Consider the following 21,277-nt stretch of genomic DNA (forward strand, 5'->3'; position numbering starts at 1 on the left):
CAAAGGCATAACAAACCAAACATAGCCATGTTTAGGTATAAATATAAATGTTTAATGTTAACCACAGCTCAGGTTATTGGAATTATGCTTCCATTTAAATACCTTGGAAAGAGGGAATGGAACCTATTTTGTTAAATCAAAACAGATGATTCACCAAACATGACCGATTTGTAATTCATTGGGCACTTTATATTTAAACAACTAATAAAACAATGTTTATGTACTGTCAAAATAAAAACACAACAGATTTATACAAAGCGAAAAGAATTGAAAAACTCCTGGTTCTAACAGACTGTCATGAGCGACTAATATAGGAATTTTTCCATTCATAGTTTTTAAACACAACAGTCTTTGTATAACACCGATTCAGCAAAATCAGATTTTACACTAACTGACACTATGACATCTCTGTGGTTGGTGACAAAAGACATTTATGTTTTCATTCACTGCCCCAGGAAAGAGGCCATGGGGTCATCGGCTCGGTAACGCTTCATGCGGAAGGCTTCCATCTCCTCCTCTGTGGGTTCACGGACGTCCTTTAGACTGCTGTACGGCCGCTTCCTCTCGTCAATCTGCATCAGTTCAGCCACCTGCTTCAGCCTCTGCTCCTCCGCATTCAACGCCTGCACAAAAAGACACATTGTTCTCCTTTACAATAGGCTATGCAGAGCACAGATGCGTTTAGCACATGACGATACAAGTGTGTGTGTGAGTGGCATTAAAAAGAAACAGTCCACCCACCTTCTTCAACTTTTCTTTCTTTTTTGCTTCATCCTCCTCATCACTGCTGTCAGAATCTCTGTGTTTCTTGCTCTTTTTCTTCTTTTTCTTGTCTTTCATTTTTTCCTGGTGCATCTGTGAAATATTTTGTTTTGTTTAATACAATCATCTTCCTGTCATGTTCTTCTACTGTAATCATATCACAAAAAGGGGAAGGCTGTTAACGTACCTGTAAAAGAGTCTTTGGTTCTTCACTCGTTTGGGCCTCCTGTTCATCCTCTTCAAATAGCACAGAAGAATTACTCTGAAAAAATAAGAAGAAAACTTTTTTTAACAGGTTTGTGAGAGATAAATATATAGAAATAGATGCATGATTCAAATAGAATGTATTAAATAATAAAAAATGAAACAAATAATAAAAGTAATAACATACATGTTTTTATACTTGCTGCCTGTATTACCAACTCATGCATCACATTTTTTCCCCAGTGCATTACAAGTAGCAATGGATGGTTCCATTTACAGGAACTACATTTGATACTCACCATTACTTTCCTGCCAGCTTCCCCTGTACAGTAACTTTGCTTCACCATCGAGTGGCAGCATTTGTAACCCCAATATCCATCTTTCCAATACGATCCCCAGATACACTGCAAAAGCCAAAGGAAAAAATATTTAACGTTTGTAAAACAAAATCCAACATTATTAGCTTTTCCAGTTATGCAACACATCCAGTAGTGCCAGCTAACTTACCATGTGGTTGTTAATGAGCACGTCCTCCTCGTATTTGGAGCAGGCCACAGCCTTCTCCTGTCCCTTCAACACTGCCCCGTGACGAGAATACTCCACATACTCCTCTGTCTGAGCCAGCAGAAGCTCTCGCGGAGGGGCGTCCAAGTGTTCCTCCCCACCGTACTGCAGAGAAGTGCAACATCAGCAAACAAGCAGGGGAAGGGGTATATTTAGCTATTTCTCTTGTCAACAGGAGATTCTACACTGTACCCTTTCCAAAATAGTCTCTTTCTGTTTCTCTTTGAAATCGTCCTTTTTGACTCTGTAGGATTGATGGAGAAGTTGCAGCTTGGTTGGATCTGCCTGGAGGTGAACTTCAGATCCCTTCTCATAGGCTTCCCAAGCAAAGACTGCAGAAGAGACACACAAAACAATGCTAGACCAACAAGCACTGAGAGTTTGGAGCCCATTTTTAACATCAGGTACAGAGGAATTTTTGTATGAGTTGACAAATCAAGACTACTCACGCTGTGTCTGGGCCATGGAAATGGTGTCTCCAGAGTAGCGCACAAAGTTGTCACCGGCATAGCCCACCCTGCCAAACCAAACACATCAGTTTGAGGACAGGCAGAGAAACAACTACAGAAATCGGCACATTTAAATGTTCCATTACACCACCTATAGTGATATTTTATAGTGACTTTTTTTTAATAGCTTACTGGAATTTAGCAAGTTAAACACATCAGCTTCCTTGGCATCTAGCAGACTATTTTCATTTTTACAATCCAATATTTAATAGTCCCATTAGAGAAACTTGGGCTTGCCTTAGTGGTGTACAATGTGTTGCAAACTAAGTAACTCTCTACTTAGTGGTTCTCAAACTGTGGGGCACGCCCCCATTGGGCAAGAATCAAGTGCGTAAATAGCAGTTGGCACTCTGCCTTTATTAACCGGCACCAAATGCCAATTTCACTGAATCGTGCTTCCTCGGACCGTTGACTTGTCACCATCGTAATAGAAAAGCACCTCTTCAGTTCAGCTCCACTGTCGTGTTCCGGGTCGGCAAGAAGACATACAAGAAGCTGAGCTCATCAAAAGAGCTCACTGCAGTCACTGATTATATATTGTTCATCCAAAGCATCACTAAAATGTTAACATTTTAGTTTATTTCAATTAAAAGGTATTTTCTGGTATTATTCTCTCTTAAGGTTATATTTTTCAATGATTCAATGGCATTACAACTTGAAACTATTACAGGTGTTTGTCATTTGTCACGTTTATCAATTTTAAAAATCTTTTAGATTTTTGTATTATTTTTAGCTACATTTTTAAAGGTTTAAAGGGGGGTGTGACCAAAAAGTTTGAGAACCACTGAGTTAGTGAGTGACCCCTACTTAGTACACAATCTGCAAGCTTTCTATAAGAAGCCTATAACTTCCCTAACATAAAAGTGATGATCTTGGACAGTCAACTTTATATTAATATTCACATCAGCACATTTATTTTGATTGCATGCACAAAAAACGCCCCTACTCTTCTGGATTCTTTCCAGTGTTGGAGTACGGGTTCTCCCTCATGGCTCGAGTCTTGGGATCATAGTAGGCTGAATTTGGATCCAGATTTCGGAGATACTGTAAAATAAAGACAGCAATAGTTGGGAAAAACATGATACAGCACTCTGTGGTCATAATATTGAGTACTCATATGCTACTACTACTTATGCTGAGGAGATCATATTTATCCTCTTATAAATCATACTTATGGGACATTTTTATGGGAACTTTTAAGTGTGACTTTCTTTTAGCTCAGCTGGCAATTTTTTTTTAGAAAAAGAAATAGTGTCATGCCCTTGATTAACATACATCGGTTTGCCAAATTTCAAGTTATTTTTACCTTAGCGATGTCCTCGCGGATTCTCAGGTTTCTGACTGTGATTCGTCTCTTGGAGTCAAAGTTTTGTCCGGGCATGTCAAAGTCATCAACATATTTGTCCTCATCCTCATCTTCACTGCTGTGGTCCTGGACAGGGTGAGGAACATTTTTTACTGAGTGCAGAGGCTCCACAATTTCAGTTTTATGTACATAAAGATTAAGTTGAACATGATATGTACCTGAGCTGCATCATCATCAAGATGCTTCCTTGAATTCTAGAAGGATGTTAAAAAACGTAAACGTTTAATTTCATCAAATACAAGGTTATGACAAACATATAGTATAGTTATAAAATTAATGTGGAAAAATTTTGAATACTTACAGCTTCATCTATTAGTTTACCAGAAGCCAACTCCTCCTGGAGTTTCTGAGCTTTAAGAGTACGCTTGGCCTGTTAAAAAAAACAAAAACAAAATATATATATATATAATACATTTTATTTATTTGGCGCCTTTCTGGACACTCAAAATTAGCATGCATTATGGCTTATACAAGTAACAAGTGGTTCCCAAACTTTGGTAGAGAAAAATATTTTTATATGCACCCACATAAAGAGACTCTCAGACATGACCTCGCTTGCAAAATCCTATAGGATTTATTTGAAATGTAATTAATACAGTACTGCAACTTATTAATTTATTAATAGGTTTCTCTTTGTGTTCATGATGTGAAGTCTCTTAGTGGCTCTTAACTTGTTCGGCTTATTACTGTCAGAAGCTAATATTTTGAGGCATGCAACCCACTGTGGTCTCTCTTCATTACCAACCGTTGTACTTGTGGATCCGAGGGCGAGATATGCCTCATCAGTTTCTTGTCTTTAAAACACAGTGCCTACACCAGATCTGACATTTATCACATTGCACCGGACGTGACAAAAGTTTGTGAACCACTGGCCTATATAGTAATAAGACCCTTCCAACAAAATGTATGCAAATGGTCATGGGATAAAAACTTCTCTTTGCTAAGAAAAAAACTTAAGCGAGTCCGCATCAATGGCCTATCAGTATAATAGAATAAACATAAATACACAAAAAACTTCCAACAACATGACTTACCAGATCAACTTTTGAATATTCCTCTACAATGCGCATGTGCTCATCGGGATCGTACCCATTCCAGCGATCTCTCTTTCCATCATAATCCATTGAGAGTTGAATCTGGTCTTGCTCATCTGGTGCCAAACCTGTGCCAGAAAACTTCGCTCCAACCTTTCTGGGTCTCTGTGAAAGACATTTCAAAAGTGTTTACCATTCAAAAGTTTGGTTGGGTTGGTAAGACTTTTTTTTAATGTTTCTTTTTTTAACGTCTCTTATGCTCACCAAGGGCTGCATTTATTGGATCAAAAATACAGTAAAAACATTAATATTGTGAAATGGTACTATAACTTAAAATAAGCTTTTCTAGTTTAATATACTTTAAAAAAAAGTTGTGCTGCTTAATATTTGATACTTTTTTCAGGATTCTTTTATTAAGAGAAAGTTGGGGGGAAAAAACAGCATTTATTTTATTAGAAATCTTTTGTTACATTATAATGTCTTTATTGTCACTTTTGATCAATTTAATGCATCTTTGCTAAATAAATACTGACCCAAAACTTTTGAACGGTAGTATACACTGCATAGTATTCAGTAGTAATAATAAGTTACTATTCCATTCTGAAGGCAGCACAAGAATGTGAGCAACATATAAATAACATCATAACACATAAACTGTTCACCTCCAAACAGTCTTTCTTCTTATGTGTCATGGCACCACAGTTTTCACATGCTCCTTTTCTGTATTTCGTGCTGACTGATTTCTAGTTGACAGGGAGGCAATCAGAAAGGGTTTAGACATTAAATAACTTAAATTATGTCTATCTGAAAAGGGAAAGTGCTTACTTCTTGTACACCTCTCTTGTACCAATCTCCAATAGGTGCAAATTGACTCTGTTTTTCGTCCTGGGGTCTCTGGTGCTTGAGGGTGGGTCTCTTTGATGGGTCGATGTACCAAGGCACAGAGGAGATGTACTGGGGAATATGAGGGTTGATATCCCTAGTAACAAAATATTACGGTCAGGAAAAAAAGTTACAGGATATATGACGGCTATAAAATCAAACACATTCACACTTTTTATTTTAAATAACAGTCCTGATAAATATGAATGGTTCAGTGCATTCTGCTCAAGTTTTATTTCCATTCGCTCTGCTCAACATACTTTCCCTCCTCGTCAACTTCAGCTGGAGCATTTCCCAATTTCCTCTGTTCTTCCAGCTCTTTCTTCTTCCTCCAGTCTTCTCGGGTCATTTTCTTCGGCTCTTCGAGATCTACAATCCCCTCCGTCACTTTAGGCTCCTCCGTCGCCATGATCTTCAGCTGTAACGTTACCTGTAAAGAGATTCAAAACATATATTCACATATAGCAATAATTTAACTCTGAAAACAGTGAATGTGGGGAAAAAACACTCCTCGTGATACCCAAACACAAAAACACAGACATCTAAAAAAAAAAAAAAAAGAGAGAGATCAAAATCTGCTGTGACACAGTGTAGACATCTGTTTAAAATAACAGAAACCAGACAGTTATGAAAATATGTATTGCAATTTGAGTTGTGTATTATTTACAGCTAACGTTACTTGTATTTGACGTAGACTTAGCTTTAAAATTAATAGCCAATATCTCTTACAAGTCCGGCTTTAAGTCAGTAAGTCGTTAATTTACCTTATGTCTTGTGTGAAATTCAACAAACGATGATCAATATTTTACACCTTGATCAGTCGGTTGCGCGAGTTGTTTACAAGCGTGTTGAAAGGACTTCCGGGTAACGACTTCCGGTCTTCCTCGCTGTGTCGTGCTGCATGTACTTGTGTGTCTGAGTGTCGCCATCAGCTGGACTAAAGAGAATCACTGTGGTCAAGACTGGAAACTTACAGCCGGACATTCTCACACATCTGAGCGGTGGGTGGATGGGTGTTGTTTCAGGAACCAGTTTGAGGAAGTTTATACTCTCAAGTGGTACTACTTATTTATTCCTCACAATTACAAATGCTGTAGCAGGGTAAAAGATTTTACTGTTCTTTTCTATAGATGTTATGTAGTGATTTAGAAGATGCTTTTATCCAAAGCGACTTTGGCAATCACAAGGGTTAAGGCCACTGTTAAACAACAAGTCATATTGGAATTGCAAACAACCTCAACTCTCAAAATAATGTAGAAATGTTGCTACATTTTTGGTAAAGTTAAGTTTTTCAGTCTGAAAATGAGTTAAAATTATACTACTAGTACTAGAAGCTCATAAATGTGTTTGTTGCATACACACACTCCAATAGTAACATTTTTGTATGGTTAAAATGAATACAATAGTGTACCATAATGCTTAATATAATGCTCAATATTTCAATGCATTACGTTTTTCATACTTCTGAATAATGGAGAATCAGCAAGGCTGTGAAACTCATCAGGATAATGCAAGAGATGGCACTTTGTTAACTGAGTGAGTCAATACCAAGCTCTCCCACCCAACATGACACTGAAGACTATTTAAAAATAGCCCTTTTACAGTAACTGAAACTCTGTCGGACAAAGATACTGTCAGCTACTGGCCAACAGAACTTAGCCTGATAAGACAGACAATGATAGACAATGGTTTCCTGAACTGTAACTCAAATGAGATGGCAGAAATACAGACACACTGTAATAATTCTAATAATGACAAGTGCGGTACCATGTTTTATGACAAAATTCATTGTTTTTAGATAATAGTTACAAAGTTATAAATCATTCATTTAGTCATATTTTCCTGTTAGGCAGTCATATATTAAGTGTGATGATTTATGCAGAATCATTAGATGTGCATATATGTAACAGGATGTGGAAAACATGCTTCACTGTTAGACAATAATTTAAATGCTTGTATGTTGATCAGTAAAAGTAAAACAAAGGGACAGGTGCTAAGCAGTGCGAACACTGAATTCTTATCAGTTTCCTCCATTTGTAGCATCAGAGATTTATCTTCTCTGTAAGTTGTTGCTTTGTGCTCAGAGAGCCTCGTGGCCGCCGGTGAGTTTGTGGAAGAGCTCCTCGTTCAGTGTGTCGCTTTGCTGTCGTGAGCGAGTAGACAAGAAGATGTATCCTCCGATGTACTCGTGCACAACCTTACAGTCTGCGTTCACGCAGCTGAATGCTATGTTAATGTTTCCGTCGAATTCAATTGCAACCTTAAATAGAGAAACAGGTGTTGATCATTTAAAAGACTAAATTTCTAAGTGAAGCCAGTGTATTAAATGAGAACCTCTACGTCATTCTTTAGTGTCACATATTTTTTTCCTTATTTTTATTATCATTTTATTGAAACCTACCTGCCGTATGTCCCAATTGACATTCCACTGTCTCATATTATTATAACGCCAAGTCTTCACCACATCTCCAACTCCCAGGTCTATGCGGATCAGACGGTTGTTAGCGATGCCCATAACTTCATCCTTACGACTGCCCTTAAACCTGAGAAATTATTGGATTGTGAAACTGGATCAGACTTTTATAAAATCTCTATATTATAAAAAGGCTTTTTACCACATACCACTGCATATACTGTTTCTTAAATATCCAACAAGCTTGCTTAAAAGGTACTTCAATAGCTGACCATATTTTTTTGTGACTGTAAGGTTAGTCCATTCACCTGATCATGAAGTAGGAAATTCCAAAGTCAGGCAGAGCTTGCCAGATCTGCAGAAACTTCAAGATGGCAGATGTCAAGGAAAGCTGGGCGACATTCTGAAAGGCTTCCAGGATACGAGGAGTTAACTGAAAAGAACAAGAAGAGGTGAGGTTGTGGTAATTAATATAGAATAGGCTATAGTTTATATATATATATATATATATATATATATATATATATATATATATAAAGGTAACACAAACACTGAATAGATAAATATTGCAGTATATTGTACAACATAAAATGCCTGGCAAGCACCGTTCATGGTCACTCTACCTGTTTGGGCTTGTATTTCTTCTGGTATCTTGGTGAGACGAGGCTGTGTGTGTTGATGCTGTCGTCAGTTTGTGCAGCGTGAGCTGCAGAATTGCAACGCTGCATGGAAAGGAATGTCTGGATGTTCTTCACTTCACTCTCATAGGAGCTGTCCAATAATGTCAGGCCTTTGGACGCCAGCTTACAGGCGGCCATCCATTGAGAATACTGCTTTTCCTGATTGGGTGGGGTAGGTGGGAATTAAAAAATAAGTAACACTACCATTCAAAAGTAAAAAGAAAAGGATATTCAGCAAGGATGCATTCAATTGATCAAAAGTGAAAGTAAAGATATTTATAATGTTACAAAAAATGCTTTTCTTTTGGGCTACATTCATCAAGAAATCCTAAAAAAAATTATTGTTTCCATAAAACTATTAAGCAGCACAACAGTTTTTCAACATTGATAATAATAAATGTTTCTTGAGCAGCAAATCAGCATATTAGAATGATTTCTGAAGAATCATGTGACAGTGCTGGAGTAATGATGCTGAAAATTCAGCTTTGTCAGGATTTCTTATCTTAAAATATATTCAAATTCATATTCAAAAAACTGTTTTTATTGTATTTTTGATCAAATAAATGCAGCCTTGGTTAAAACATTAACATAAAAACTTCTTAACAGAGTTTTGAATACAGATCAATGTTATCGTACATTTTCACAACGCAAGTAGATTTCATTCATGCCTTCTGGTGCAGGAATGAGGAGTTTGATACAGAACTTCTGGCCCGCTACACTGACATCAGGGGCGACCTCACAGCCTGGGGAGATGCAGATTAGTTTCAGTTTACACAGTCTCATTACACTGACGAGTGTGTCTGCTCCACCGCCACTGAGGTGTGAAAACATATTCACATGATATACATGCACAGTGTGGGGGGAAGCTGCACACAGAAGTGATTCATCCGACTGAATTTGTATTTTATTTATAATACATAAATGACCTTTCAGGTTCAGTTGTTGCATAGGTTCTCCATAGCGGTCCTCTTTGCTTTTATAATAGGAGATTGAGGTGTCCTGAAAGTTGCACCAGTACTGCTTGTAACCCTTTAGAGTGAGTCTCTTTGGCCTACAGGGTGGAAAATCATAGTTTCATATCATCATAAAATCATAGGTCAAATGTTTATGGGACTGACAGTAGGATTTAGCCAAAGGAAAGAGCCTCACCGAAATATTTTCAAATAGTCATTCAGCTCTGGAGCAGTCATATTGTCCTGTGAAAGTAAATGTCAGACTTAGTACCTCTAAATCTGTCTCTGCATTCCATCTCCATGTCGCTTTGCTGCTGTTGTATTAAAGTAAAGAGGATTTATTCGAAGTGTCTCTCACCAGTATGTCTGTGCTGTTGCCGTCTCCCACCATCTTGACCTCCAGGGATTTCAGGGCAGACTCTAAGTCATCCATCCCTTGACAGGAAGAGACCATGTCCTCAGACAAGGACAATTTTCCTATGTGGTACTGAATAAGAGAGTGGAGAAAGAGAGGTAGATGTAAGAATGCGATTGCTTACTATTTCTGGCAGTATTATTTTTCTGTTGTACCTGAAGGGCTCCAAACAGCATCATTTCCTCTTCTGTACAGTCTATGTCCTCCAAGAGAATCGCCCAGCGAGCTTGCTCATACAACTGCGTCAGACGCACCACATCATACTAGAACAGAGAGAGAATCAATTTTCCACTTCTTTCCGTTTCATGGCTCTTAGAAAAATTGTATATGCGGATCATAACCAAAGTCCTACCTTGGGATCCATATCATGGAAAGTGTAGTATTTGAAACGAAGCCATAGTCTGTCATTCTCTTGTATTCCCTGCTGCATTAGTGAACGAGATGAATCCAGCCACCTCCGGGGAACAGAGGAACATTTATTTTAAGGCGAAATGAGGATTGTTATTTTTGAATGTGTATTTTTGTTTCTCGGCTGTACCTGGTGTGAATATGTGTTTTGTCCACCACACTGGCCGGCCGGTAGAGTTTAGCGATGGCTTCAGGAGCAGGTGAGGGCAGACTGACAGACAGCATTTTATACACCGCCTCAGTCTTAGGAGAGTCAGCAAAATGAGCCGGCATGCCATTGTACAGAGCTTGAACAGAACCTACGTCAAGATAAAATCCACTTTAAACTAGAATACTTTGACTAAATGATAACTCTAAATTTAGGCCTATGCCATTCCAGTTTGGGGTCAGTAAGTTTGTTTATTTAAATTAGTACTTTTATTCAGCAAGGACACATTTAATTGATCAAAAGTGTATAATGTTAAAAAATGTCTACTTTAAATAAATGCTGTTCCTTTTATACTGGTTTACTGTATTTTTGATGCAAGTAAATGTAGCCTTGCCACATTAGAGGTTTCAAAAACATTTAAAAAATCTTGCCTACCCCAAACTTTTGATAGGGGTACAATAGGAGTCCATTTCTGTCCCCCAAGGTACAATCTACACTAACGTACCCCATAGGGCTTATTATTGGACCTCAAGGTACATATATGTACCTTTTTGAGGGTCAAAAAGCATTAAAAGGTACATATATGTACCGTTTCTTTTAAAGGTTAAGGTACAATATTGTACCCTTGAGGGTACAGCCCCAGTGACAAGCCATTGTACCCCTAAAGGTACAGTTATGTACTTTATTTTCTGAGAGTGTAACGAAAACATATTTAATGTGTAATTTTGTGCACCTGCGGTTAGAGGAACATCTGTAAGATCATACAGCTCTTCTGAGGAATCTTTGTCCTTCTTTTTCTTTTTTTCTTCAACAGGACGGAGCAAGGAGAGCTCCTCTGGGTGACGAATATCTGAAAGCGAGAAAGATTCATTTTGGAAATGGCCACCTGACACTTGGTAAAATGAATACAGATTGCTTACAGAGGCTCACTTACTGAGAACCCTGCAGATGCCCACGACAGTGCGAAACACAGAACTGGAGAAACAGGCCCGCATCCTCAGAGTCGCCCCGTTTGGCAAGCCCAGTCGCAGAGGCTTGTGCTGTGGAGTGAAGATCAGGCGGGCGTCCGCGTGGACCCCGCATTTGTCCAGTGTCCAGCCGGTCCGCAGCAACCACTGCTGCTTCTGCTCCCACCACAGGGCATGATCGGACCAGTCCTTCTTCAGCTCTGGAAATAAGACACAAGAACATCTCACGGGGTAAATACAGATTGAGGAACCCTACATAATGGGTATTTACAGTTGTTGTGCTGTTGACCGTACACACGTTTAAAAGTTTGGGGTTGGTTCGATTTTTTTAATGTTTTTCAAAGAAGTCTTTAATTCTCACCAAGGCAAAATAAAATGTATTTAATAAAAAAAAAACGTAACATTGTTAAATATTATTACTTTTATAACATTTCTGATTATTATCAATGCTGAAAACAGATGTGCTGCTTAATATTTTTGTGGAAACCACTATACATTTTGTTTTCATGAATCTTCAATGAACATAAAGTTCAAAAGCATTTATTTGAAATAGCAATTTTTTTGTAAGCTGCTGTCACAGAATTAGTGCACAACTAAAATGAATGATACGCATCTTTTTATTAACAAATATAATAGCCCATTTTTGAAGCATCTAGAACATAACTCACTGGTCTGCTCAACTAATTTGAGAATAACTCCACCAATGTGCAGGTCAGAGGTCACACTGATTTTGAAAGGTGGGGCATCAGGTCCAAGCTCCTCCACTGCGACTGTAAGGTCCCACGCTGCCATTCTGCTGCCAAGAGACCCCAAAAAAGCTGGAACCAATGAGGTTTGATTACACACAAGCTATTCTGTACAGTACATTCTTCTATTTCAGTGTTGAGCGTAGACCAAAATGTGAACTTTAAAAGGCATGATAAGCAGCTGTACGTCACATGGTTAGCACGATCATACTGATGGACACATCACCAGCACATGCTTCACACCCTGTGAGTGTAATCATGCTATTTTGCTCCAAGTTATGTTTAATATCTGCTGTGGCCGATACTTCCCTTTTACACACGAATCACATGGAACCACATTTCCTCTTTTAATCAAGCGTCTAATCCACAACTAGATGTTAAAAGGTGTTTTGGTGTATGGTATTGGTCTATGTGTGGGTGTGGGTGTGGGGGTGTGTGATAAATGTGAATGTAGTTCACTGAAACTGAAAACTGAAATAGACCTAAACTCAAGAAACTTTACACACATATTTAACATTTCAACTTTATTTGTAACATAAATGTCTTTTAAACTCTATATTAAAATAAATCAATAGAGAAATTCAACACTTAGGATCGGCAACGTGCTTAGTCGGGTAGATATTAAATGTGTTAGATGTCATTTAATCAGTTTTATACTGTATTATACTATAAATTACTATTCATATTCATCCTATTAAATTACTATTCATATTTCTAAATGTTTATGATCTGAAATAAAGTGTCTACAGAAATGTCTCACTGTTGTTGTTTTAAACTGCTCACTATTATTAGCTCAAAATATGAGTCAAATATTGAATAATATTTCGTTACCTTTTCTGTTGTGCTCTGGATTTGCCGATAGAGTCTTAGTTTTGCGCAGCCAATTAAAAGCTGGTAGGTCCCTTTATGAGATACACAGACAAACACACACTCATATGGGCAAGACCCCTCTGCTGTGAAGAATCAGTTGCGGTTTTCAGGGTATGTCAGAGCTGACAAAAAAGGGTGTTCCTCTTTTCTCAGCTTCCGTATATAACGGAACTGTATATATTACAGTTTTATTTTCACACTGGGTGTGCTCTTACACACACACACACACAAAAGAAGAACTAAAGCACTAAGTTCCAACATCAAATTTATATAATTTTGATCTGCTTAGTGGTCATCAGTGGAAACACTCTGGAAGAGATTATTTTAGAAGAGAATACTTTTTTTTTTGAGTTTTTAATTTGGCCCACATTGAAAAAAGATCAAAGTAAAAGGGTGTATGGGGTATGTTAAAATGACATTTCAATGCTATAGTTCCACTTCAAATAAATCTGTTTTTTTATGACCTCATATTAATTGAGAGAGTGCATCCAATATTTGTACTTTATATATTTGCTATATAATTGCTATATTGTTATTTTTATATATATATGCTCTCTCACACACACACACACACACACACACAGTACGGTCAAAAGTTTGGAAACATTACTATTTTTCATGGTTTTAAAAGAAGTCTCTTGTATTAACTCATGGACCCCTACATATTGGTATAGTCCCATTTGATTATGCTAATCAAGCCTGCATTTATTTGATCAAAAATACAGAAAAAATGTAATATTGTGAAATATAATTACAATTTAAAATAATGGTTTTCTATTTGAAAATACTTTAATATAATTTATTTCTGTGATGCAAAGCTGACTTTTCATCAGCCATTCCAGTTTTCAGTGTCACATGATCCTTCTTAAATCATTCTAAAATGCAGATTTATTATCAATGTCGGAAACAGTTGTGCTTCTTAATATTTTTTATTAAAAAACCTGTGATACTTTTTTTCAGGATTCTTTGATGAATAAAAAGTTAAAAAAGAAAAGTGTTTATTTAAAATATAAATCTTTTGTAACAATATACTCTACCGTTCAAAAGTTTGGAGAATTTTTTTTTGAAAGAAATTAATACTTTTATTCAGCAAGGATGTGTTAAATTTAGAAAAAGTGATAGTATTATATTGTTAGAAAATATTTCTATTTTGAATAAATGCTGTTCTTTTTAACTTTTTATGATTATCACAGGTTCGAAAAAAATGTATAAAAATAAAGCAGCACAACTGTTTCCAACATAACTGAGTATCAAATCAGCATGTTAACATTCAGCATTTATTCAAAATAGAAATATTTTCTAACAATATAAATCTTTACTTTTCACTTTTTATCAATTTAACACATCCTTGCTGAATAAATGATTTCTGAAGGATCATGTGACACTAATTATGCTGAAAATTAAGGTTTGAAAAATATAATAAATTATATTTTAAAGTATATTAAAATAGAAAACCATTATTTCAATTGTAATAATATTTCACAATATATATATTTTTTTTTTCCTGTATTTTTTTTATGCAGGCTTGACGAGCATAAGATACTTATTTCAAAAACTTTAAAAATAGTAACGTTTCCAAACTTTTGACCGGTGATGTATGTCCTAATTCACATAAAGTTGAATCTAAAGTCCCGATTTTGAAAATGGTACTTGTCAAACCAAAATTATTAGCCGCAGACCATCTAGACTAAATAGTGCGCTTACAGCGTCTTGCCGCTAGAGATCAGTAAAGGATAAATGATTTTGATTCGGGACAATCCAAATACCGAGAAGCGCTTGAATATAACTCATGGACCCCTACATATTGGTATAGTCCCATTTGCTTTTATTGTACCAGACAGTTGACTTTCAATTTCACTTCTTACTTTATAAACTCTTTCTTCCAACTGTCTTCAAATCGAAACAAGGATAAAATCGAGGCGCAGACGGGAGTCATTCGGGCTTTAAACATTAAATTTGCCAGCTGTCAACTGTCAAGACAGACCAGAGTCACCAGACCATGGTGTTTCAGATGTCAAAACTTGCTGCTCGTGTTTCACTCTCTAAAAGTGTTGGGTTCATATCCGGCACTGGAAACAGATGGCCGAGTCATCTCAATTTCATCAGCAGACTTGCACATCGCTCCTTTCATGCACTCCGCAGCGAAGGCAGAGGGTCTGCGAGTATCAAAGAGCTGGCCTCCCGGGGGGTCTTACGTAAAGCAGGCAGGTGGGAGAAGGTTTCCTCAGCCTCAAAGTCTCTCCACTGGCAGAGTGGAGGGGCCGTTAAGCCACTTCGCTCCGGCATGGTTGTCCTAGGAGCCGTGGGGGTCTCGGCTGCGTTGCTGGCGTCTCTGCGCACGAGCACGCTGCACGCTATGAGCGCGCGGCCCGGCCTGAACCTGGACTCGGAGAGCAGTGACTGGAAAGAGGCAAAGAGTGAGTCTCTCCCTAGAGTTGATGTTAGACACCCGTCCACCCGTCTCTGTTAACCTTCATTAACAGAGAACCAGAAAGAAATATAAGAAATTAAGATATATAATAACGCCATCTTCTTATGACTCAACATCAACCTGATATCTATGACTTTGATATCTATCTATCTATCTATCTATCTATCTATCTATCTATCTATCTATCTATCTATCTATCTATCTATCTATCTATCAATCAGAAGGCTTTCTCGTGCCAACATCACAGTTTGTTTACAAACTTTACTCATCTAATGTTAGTTATTAATAATGTAGTTATGAATTTCTGAATAAAATAAAAACTTCGCATTTTTGTTTTTCCTTTATTTTGGTATGATTTGGTTTAAATTATTTCTATTTGGTAGATACGCTTTGCTCCATGGATAAGGAGAAGAGGAGGGAAATGTACAGGGTTGACTTCATTCCTCTGGAGAAGATTCCTGTCTGGAGTCCATCAGGTGAACAAAACACTCATCATGTATAATAATTATAGCAAAAGTGAATCTCTTTGTTTTGATCCGAGTACAATTTGATCTGTTTGTAGTCCAGAAAGTGTTTGAAGGTTAAAGACATGAATATATTGTTTTATTGGATGTAGACCACATTGGGGTTGTTTTGTGTAAAACAGTTTATATGTGACCCTGGATCACAAAACCAGTCATAAAGTCGCACTGGTATATTTGTGGCAATAGCCAACAATACATTATATGGGTCAAAATTATGGATTTTTCTTTTATGCCAAAAATCATTAGGATATTAGGTAAAGATCATGTTCCATGAAGATATTTTGTAAATTTCCTACCGTAAATATATAAAACATTTACTTTTGTGAGTGAATGCAGCACAATCGTGAACATAAATGCACATCTTTAAAGGAGATTTTCTCAATGTTTTGATTTTTTTTGCACCCTCAGATTCCAGATTTTCAAATATTCGTATCTCGGCCAAATATTGTCCTATCCTAACAAACCACACATCAATGGAAAGCTCATTTATTCAATGTTCAGATTATGTATAAATCTCAATTTAATAAAATTGCTACATGTGGTCCAGAGTATGTGAACATCACTGTTTGCTTCTTCTTAGGTGACTCCTCTTGTAAGCCTCAGTACCAAGTCAATGAAGAGTTGAATAAGAAAATATCCCTCTTCAGTGGCGACATCACAAAACTGGAGATCGACTCGATTGCCAACGCAGGTGAGAGTCGAAGTACAGGAAAAATCATAGTCTACATTTACCTGCTTGTGTTTTACCTGCTTGTGTTCTGACAAACAATTTTATCGTTTCCCAAAACCGTGTGTGCCTGGCCGTACATTATAAACTTAAAACAGATTCAGCAGTTTATTGTTAAAAGTTTTTTTTTTCTTGGCCATTTTTTTTTTCATTGTTGTTGAAAATATACAATCTGCAGGAAGATTTGGCATAGTTGAGCTTGAATGTTTGTGGCCCTGTTTTGTCTGAAATGAACTCTGCTATATTAAGGCAGTGAGCCTTTGCCTTTCTCAGTTGGCAGCATTAAATGTCCATTTGAGTTTAGAGAGCAAATGCATTCAGTAGTTTTATAGAGAACAACAACAAAAACCCTCTCTTCAGCCGTGTCACTCTTTTTCCAGTACTATTTTAATAAAGCTGAACAATAATTGTCAGCGGTCCTCATCAGTAGAGCTCATTGTCTGTCTCTGGGATCCAGTCAGTCCCTTTGTAGACACACCTGAGAGTTTTGAACCATTCATCTGCATTTGCTTGTGTGTTCTTGGCAGTTAACTGACTATCAGGAGCTTTCAAGCTTTTCACATTTGCTTCCTTTAAATAGCAAAAGAGACAAGTCAAGCACTATGATGACAGACTAAAAACACCAGGGGCGTAGCCATCCTTTCAGAAGTGAGGGAAACAGAAATGCCAAGTGTATTACCAGGTTTTTTTTCCTGACAATTGTTTAATTGACAGGTTTTATTTTTTCTTATCTCTTGCTATTAATTGGCTAAGAAATAAAATACACTGCTGAGCATTAACCAGTTATTTCTATTCTATAATATTTTTTTCTATATTTTAAAAATGACAAATTTATGATTGGTTTGTATACTACAAACACTTGTGCATTAAGTCATCATGGATTTTATACAATGTAAAAAAAAAAAGATCACAGAATTTTTCTTCACATAAATGATTTCCTGGATCGCCACAAGTTATTAATTCTACGAGTCAGTTTTGGGCTTTTCCGCATTTTAGATAAGAATAAAACGTCTTGTCATGCATAGACTATCTTGACTCTGAATTTAATCTAGATTTATTCACATTGGCCCATTAAAACTTCTATGTGAAGACGCTTGCCTGGAAAAAATTGTGGGGGACGAATTTACAGCCCTTGCATATTCTACGCCAATGAAAAACACCATTGGTTACATCTTAGTAAAGCTCTACCTCCAAACTTTAGTCAGAGTAGCCATATTTAATTTTGCACAAAGGAAACAAGGTTGTGAGGGACATATTTACAGTGGGTTGTACTGGTGTAATGTGTACCTTGGTGTCAGTTGTTCAACACTGAAGTACATCGTTACAAAAGATTGACTGTAAAATTAGATGGAACTAAGATATAAGGACTGTACATCTATCCCTCACAGCCTTGTTTTCATTTGTGCTCAAATAAATATGCCGTCTAATCCGAATAGGGTCCGTTGTAGGTCAGGAAACGAAACAATTTCATAATTAATCTATAGCTATTAGAGTCAGCATATTCCAGATATTTAGCATATTGACATTAGCATATTCATACAGGGTTAGTAGAGTGCTCAGGTTTATTATTTCTCCATCATCACCTCTAAGCTGCCATAAAGCAAAGCAATGATTGGTTAATGTTTTAGCAATCATATTGCCACATAGGACTTACGCTTGCTGCTAGATGGCCTAATGGAGCTCATTTAAACAGGTATGCAATGCATGAGTAGAAAGAAAGGAAGTGGGCGAGGAGAAAAAGAAGCTGAAAAGGCAAAGGACTAAGAGTGAGCATGAAGAGAGAGAGAGAGGAGTTTGTCTGACAGGGCATTGATTCATCTCTCCCAGTTGACGCATTGATCGGCTGGCCGTAGGTCTCGGTGTAAAAGCGTGAGGATTAACAGACTGTCCAGTGGTCATTCATTTGGAGGATGGAATGAAGTTCTCAGGACTGCTAAGTATGCATCTCACTCACCAAAGAACCCAATTGAGTGAAAGCACTTGTTGTATCTAGTATGTTTTTATAGCATGTTGCTTTAGCAGATTTTGCAGGTATAATATAACCTGATTGGTGTTTTGGAAGTCAACTTGAAATGGCATTTGCAACTTATTGTGACATTTCTGAGTGAAATGGAAAAAGAGAGGCACTTGATTTTAACTATTGGGATTTGGTTGGATCTTGAAAAGTTGTTGACAGGTTGAAAAATTAGAGGGCTTGGTGACATCAACCGTAAAAAAAGAAGAAGAAAAAAGTAGTTTCAGATGATGAGCACGTTATTACTTCGTTATTTTTTGGCTGTAGAAAACCACTTGTTATGGTGCTTGATATTGCAAACTGGTATTTCTTTAAAATAGTCACCAAACAAATGTTACAGTGCAGTGATTATTTCTAATCCGTTTATCTTTATCTTTTCATCTGTGGAGGCTGCTAGATCAAGGGTGGGCAAGATTTTTGGCACATGGCCCACATACATGAATAAAGTTACCTTTGAGATACAATGTTGTTCTCGATTTGTTCCTGTATTCTTAAAGCTGAGAGAATTTAATGTACTTATTCTAGTACATGACGCACAATTTTCTGAAGTGCATCTGTGACTGATTGGGCCACTCAGTTCATTACTTGATTTTGTTTTTGAATTTGTTCATGTAATGTTTAATGTAGTAACCATTTCTGGTCTTGGAGTCTTTACTAAAGAGCAGATGAATTGAATCAGTTGTGTTTGATTGGGGAGACATCCAAATTGCGCAGAGTGTTTGGGAAACAGATCTATATTTTTGGAAGTAGCACCAAGCAGTGACATTCCTTTGAACAGAAAATAGCTCTGGAGGTCGATAATCTCCAACATGCAGTTAGATGTTTGATAGCACCTTTCGCAATGGAAAGTGAGAGAGAGAACATGCTCATGGTTGCCGGGCAAATTGAGTTAAATATTGGGCAGAATGTTGACAAATTGTCCAGGTTTAAAGCTCTGATTAAATGTTTTGGTGTGGATGGCAATCTGGCAACCCTGATGTTAAACGCTTGGGGAGACTCGTTAGGTGCTACTGAGCCGTATCGAATTACGAAACAATTTCAGGATAATTGACCTGTGGGCTGAATTAAACCACGTTGAGGGTCGTAGTTCTCCCGTGTCTGTGCTAGACTGTTATGAAAGTTAGATTTAAACAACAGCTGAACTGAGCAAAAACGTACGAACGCACAGTCTTTGAAACTTTGAGAACTCATCAGTCAATAGGGAGAGTGATGGAGAGTTGGGCTGGAGTGGGGAGGACTGTTTGTCTGTTGTTCTCAATAAAGATTGGATTTACAATAACATTGCCTCCACCCCCTGTCCTCTCTCTCCTCCCTCTCACAACATTTTACAGCTCTTGGCTTCTGGATCTGCCCTATAAAACACCGTAAACATAAAATCCACAAGCACTTAAGAACTGTCCTTCCGAGAGCAGGGGTGGAGGGAGGGATAAACATCCTTTTTACGCCACTAGCCATCCATCGCTCTGTCAATCCACCCATCCATCTAGTTAGTGGGAGAGGATATACTGTCCTGTATTGGTTTATTAAGATGCATTACATTGTGAATAGTGTATTGTGATTGAGTTTGTGAGAAAAAACACATGCCCTTGTCGGTTAAGTAAACAAAAATATATATACATATTTTCATAACCGTGAAAAAGAATCAACAGTGTTGTTTAATGAAGATTGTGTTGCTGCACCATGTTTGCTCATGGAAGAAATTGCTTTTGCCCTCCATGTTTATTCATATTCTGCTGGGAATTAAGGACAAATGTCAGTATTCTGAGTCAGATGAGTGATATTCCAGACACAGATAAAGAAATGATCTCAGATAAGAGTGATGCTATGCTGTTTAGATGAACAAAAATAGAAAAAAAGAGAAATAAATGGGATGGATTTGATTGCATTTCTGTATTATGAAAAGCAGCAAAAGAAACTGGAGGGCGCTGTGAATGAGCTGAAGGCTACTCGTTTTTTTATTTTTTATTTCTACTTTTGACTGACAGCAGAATAATCTAGAAAGCCCCAAGATGCGTTGTACAGAACTCTATCTTTACCCTCAGCCAGAAAAATAGCCCCACAGATAGTAGAGAGGCATGACAGAGGATAAGAATGAAGGGAGTAATGCTCCATTTCTCCCTGCGCAGTTTTAGACTTCACTGCCGGGTAAGACGGAATGCATAATTCACACTGATATGTCTTCCTTTCACAGAAAGCTTGTGATATTCACACAGCTTTGGCAGGGAGTGTGGATAGCGCTACACAGACGTATGCAAAATGTGTAGACATCTCTAAATAGGTCTGAAAATGCAGCTTATTTGTCAAAGAGCATAAGCCATTAAATCTGTTATCTGTTGCAAATGAAGCTCAGCCTCCTTAGCTGGTGGTTCAGACCCCTCTCACCAGCGTAGGCGAATTTAAAATGAGTTCACACTGAGAAATCTCACATCTCTCAGCATATGCCACATTGTTGCTAATTGGAAACCAAGCTTGTTGGAGGGAAATTGTTGTCACACACAACCCTAATAAATTCATTCTGTCTGTGTCGCTTAGAAGATTTCATTTTAGTGCAATAGTTTTTCTTTTATGCAGCATTTTAGCCAATTTAGTTTGTTTTGTTGAAAACGGTGGCAATTTGGTAGAAGGAAAAAAAGATTTAAGCATTTATGAGAACAATGAA

At 37.4% G+C, this 21,277-nt stretch overlaps 3 protein-coding genes across 6 annotated transcripts in view; 1 reads left to right on the forward strand and 2 right to left on the reverse strand.

Annotated features, from left to right (window-relative positions):
* Window positions 1–30: 30 nt before the first annotated feature.
* slu7 (SLU7 homolog, splicing factor) lies at window positions 31–6,223 on the reverse strand. The gene is made up of 16 exons (XM_084133963.1): window positions 6,086–6,223; window positions 5,582–5,751; window positions 5,265–5,418; window positions 5,102–5,182; window positions 4,440–4,604; window positions 3,707–3,775; window positions 3,564–3,599; window positions 3,346–3,471; window positions 2,986–3,083; window positions 1,980–2,047; window positions 1,723–1,862; window positions 1,474–1,635; window positions 1,266–1,370; window positions 950–1,024; window positions 742–855; window positions 31–623 (listed from the first exon to the last, which is right to left on the reverse strand). The coding sequence occupies exons 2-16, from the start codon at window positions 5,728–5,730 to the stop codon at window positions 444–446; spliced, it is 1,722 nt and encodes a 573-aa protein (XP_083990089.1). The 5' UTR covers window positions 5,731–5,751; window positions 6,086–6,223; the 3' UTR covers window positions 31–443.
* An 862-nt stretch (window positions 6,224–7,085) lies between these two features.
* fermt3b (FERM domain containing kindlin 3b) lies at window positions 7,086–13,084 on the reverse strand. Of its 3 annotated transcripts, none has more exons than XM_084133960.1 (15): window positions 12,884–13,084; window positions 11,975–12,124; window positions 11,273–11,506; window positions 11,072–11,188; window positions 10,321–10,489; window positions 10,135–10,237; window positions 9,938–10,045; window positions 9,726–9,854; window positions 9,564–9,610; window positions 9,341–9,465; window positions 9,051–9,157; window positions 8,358–8,573; window positions 8,043–8,167; window positions 7,723–7,864; window positions 7,086–7,581 (listed from the first exon to the last, which is right to left on the reverse strand). In XM_084133960.1, exons 2-15 carry the CDS (start codon window positions 12,096–12,098, stop codon window positions 7,402–7,404), a joined length of 1,926 nt encoding a protein of 641 aa, XP_083990086.1. In that variant the 5' UTR covers window positions 12,099–12,124; window positions 12,884–13,084; the 3' UTR covers window positions 7,086–7,401. The 3 variants fall into 3 exon arrangements, with proteins under 3 accessions (XP_083990086.1, XP_083990087.1, XP_083990088.1); XM_084133961.1 differs by having other exon boundaries at window positions 11,975–12,102; window positions 12,884–13,025; XM_084133962.1 differs by having other exon boundaries at window positions 11,975–12,099; window positions 12,884–13,019.
* A 1,644-nt stretch (window positions 13,085–14,728) lies between these two features.
* The window catches only part of macrod1 (mono-ADP ribosylhydrolase 1), a 63,203-nt gene continuing 56,654 nt past the window's right edge, over window positions 14,729–21,277 (forward strand). For both annotated transcript variants that reach the window (XM_084132314.1, XM_084132315.1), the window contains exons 1-3: window positions 14,729–15,339; window positions 15,737–15,829; window positions 16,458–16,568. In XM_084132314.1, the coding sequence (XP_083988440.1) occupies window positions 14,922–15,339; window positions 15,737–15,829; window positions 16,458–16,568 (622 nt within the window). In that variant the 5' untranslated portion in view covers window positions 14,729–14,921. The remainder of the gene's footprint in view (window positions 15,340–15,736; window positions 15,830–16,457; window positions 16,569–21,277) is intronic.

Source organism: Abramis brama (genome assembly GCF_963993115.1).
Source record: "Abramis brama genome assembly, chromosome: 13".
NCBI classification, from domain to species: Eukaryota; Metazoa; Chordata; class Actinopteri; order Cypriniformes; family Leuciscidae; genus Abramis; species Abramis brama.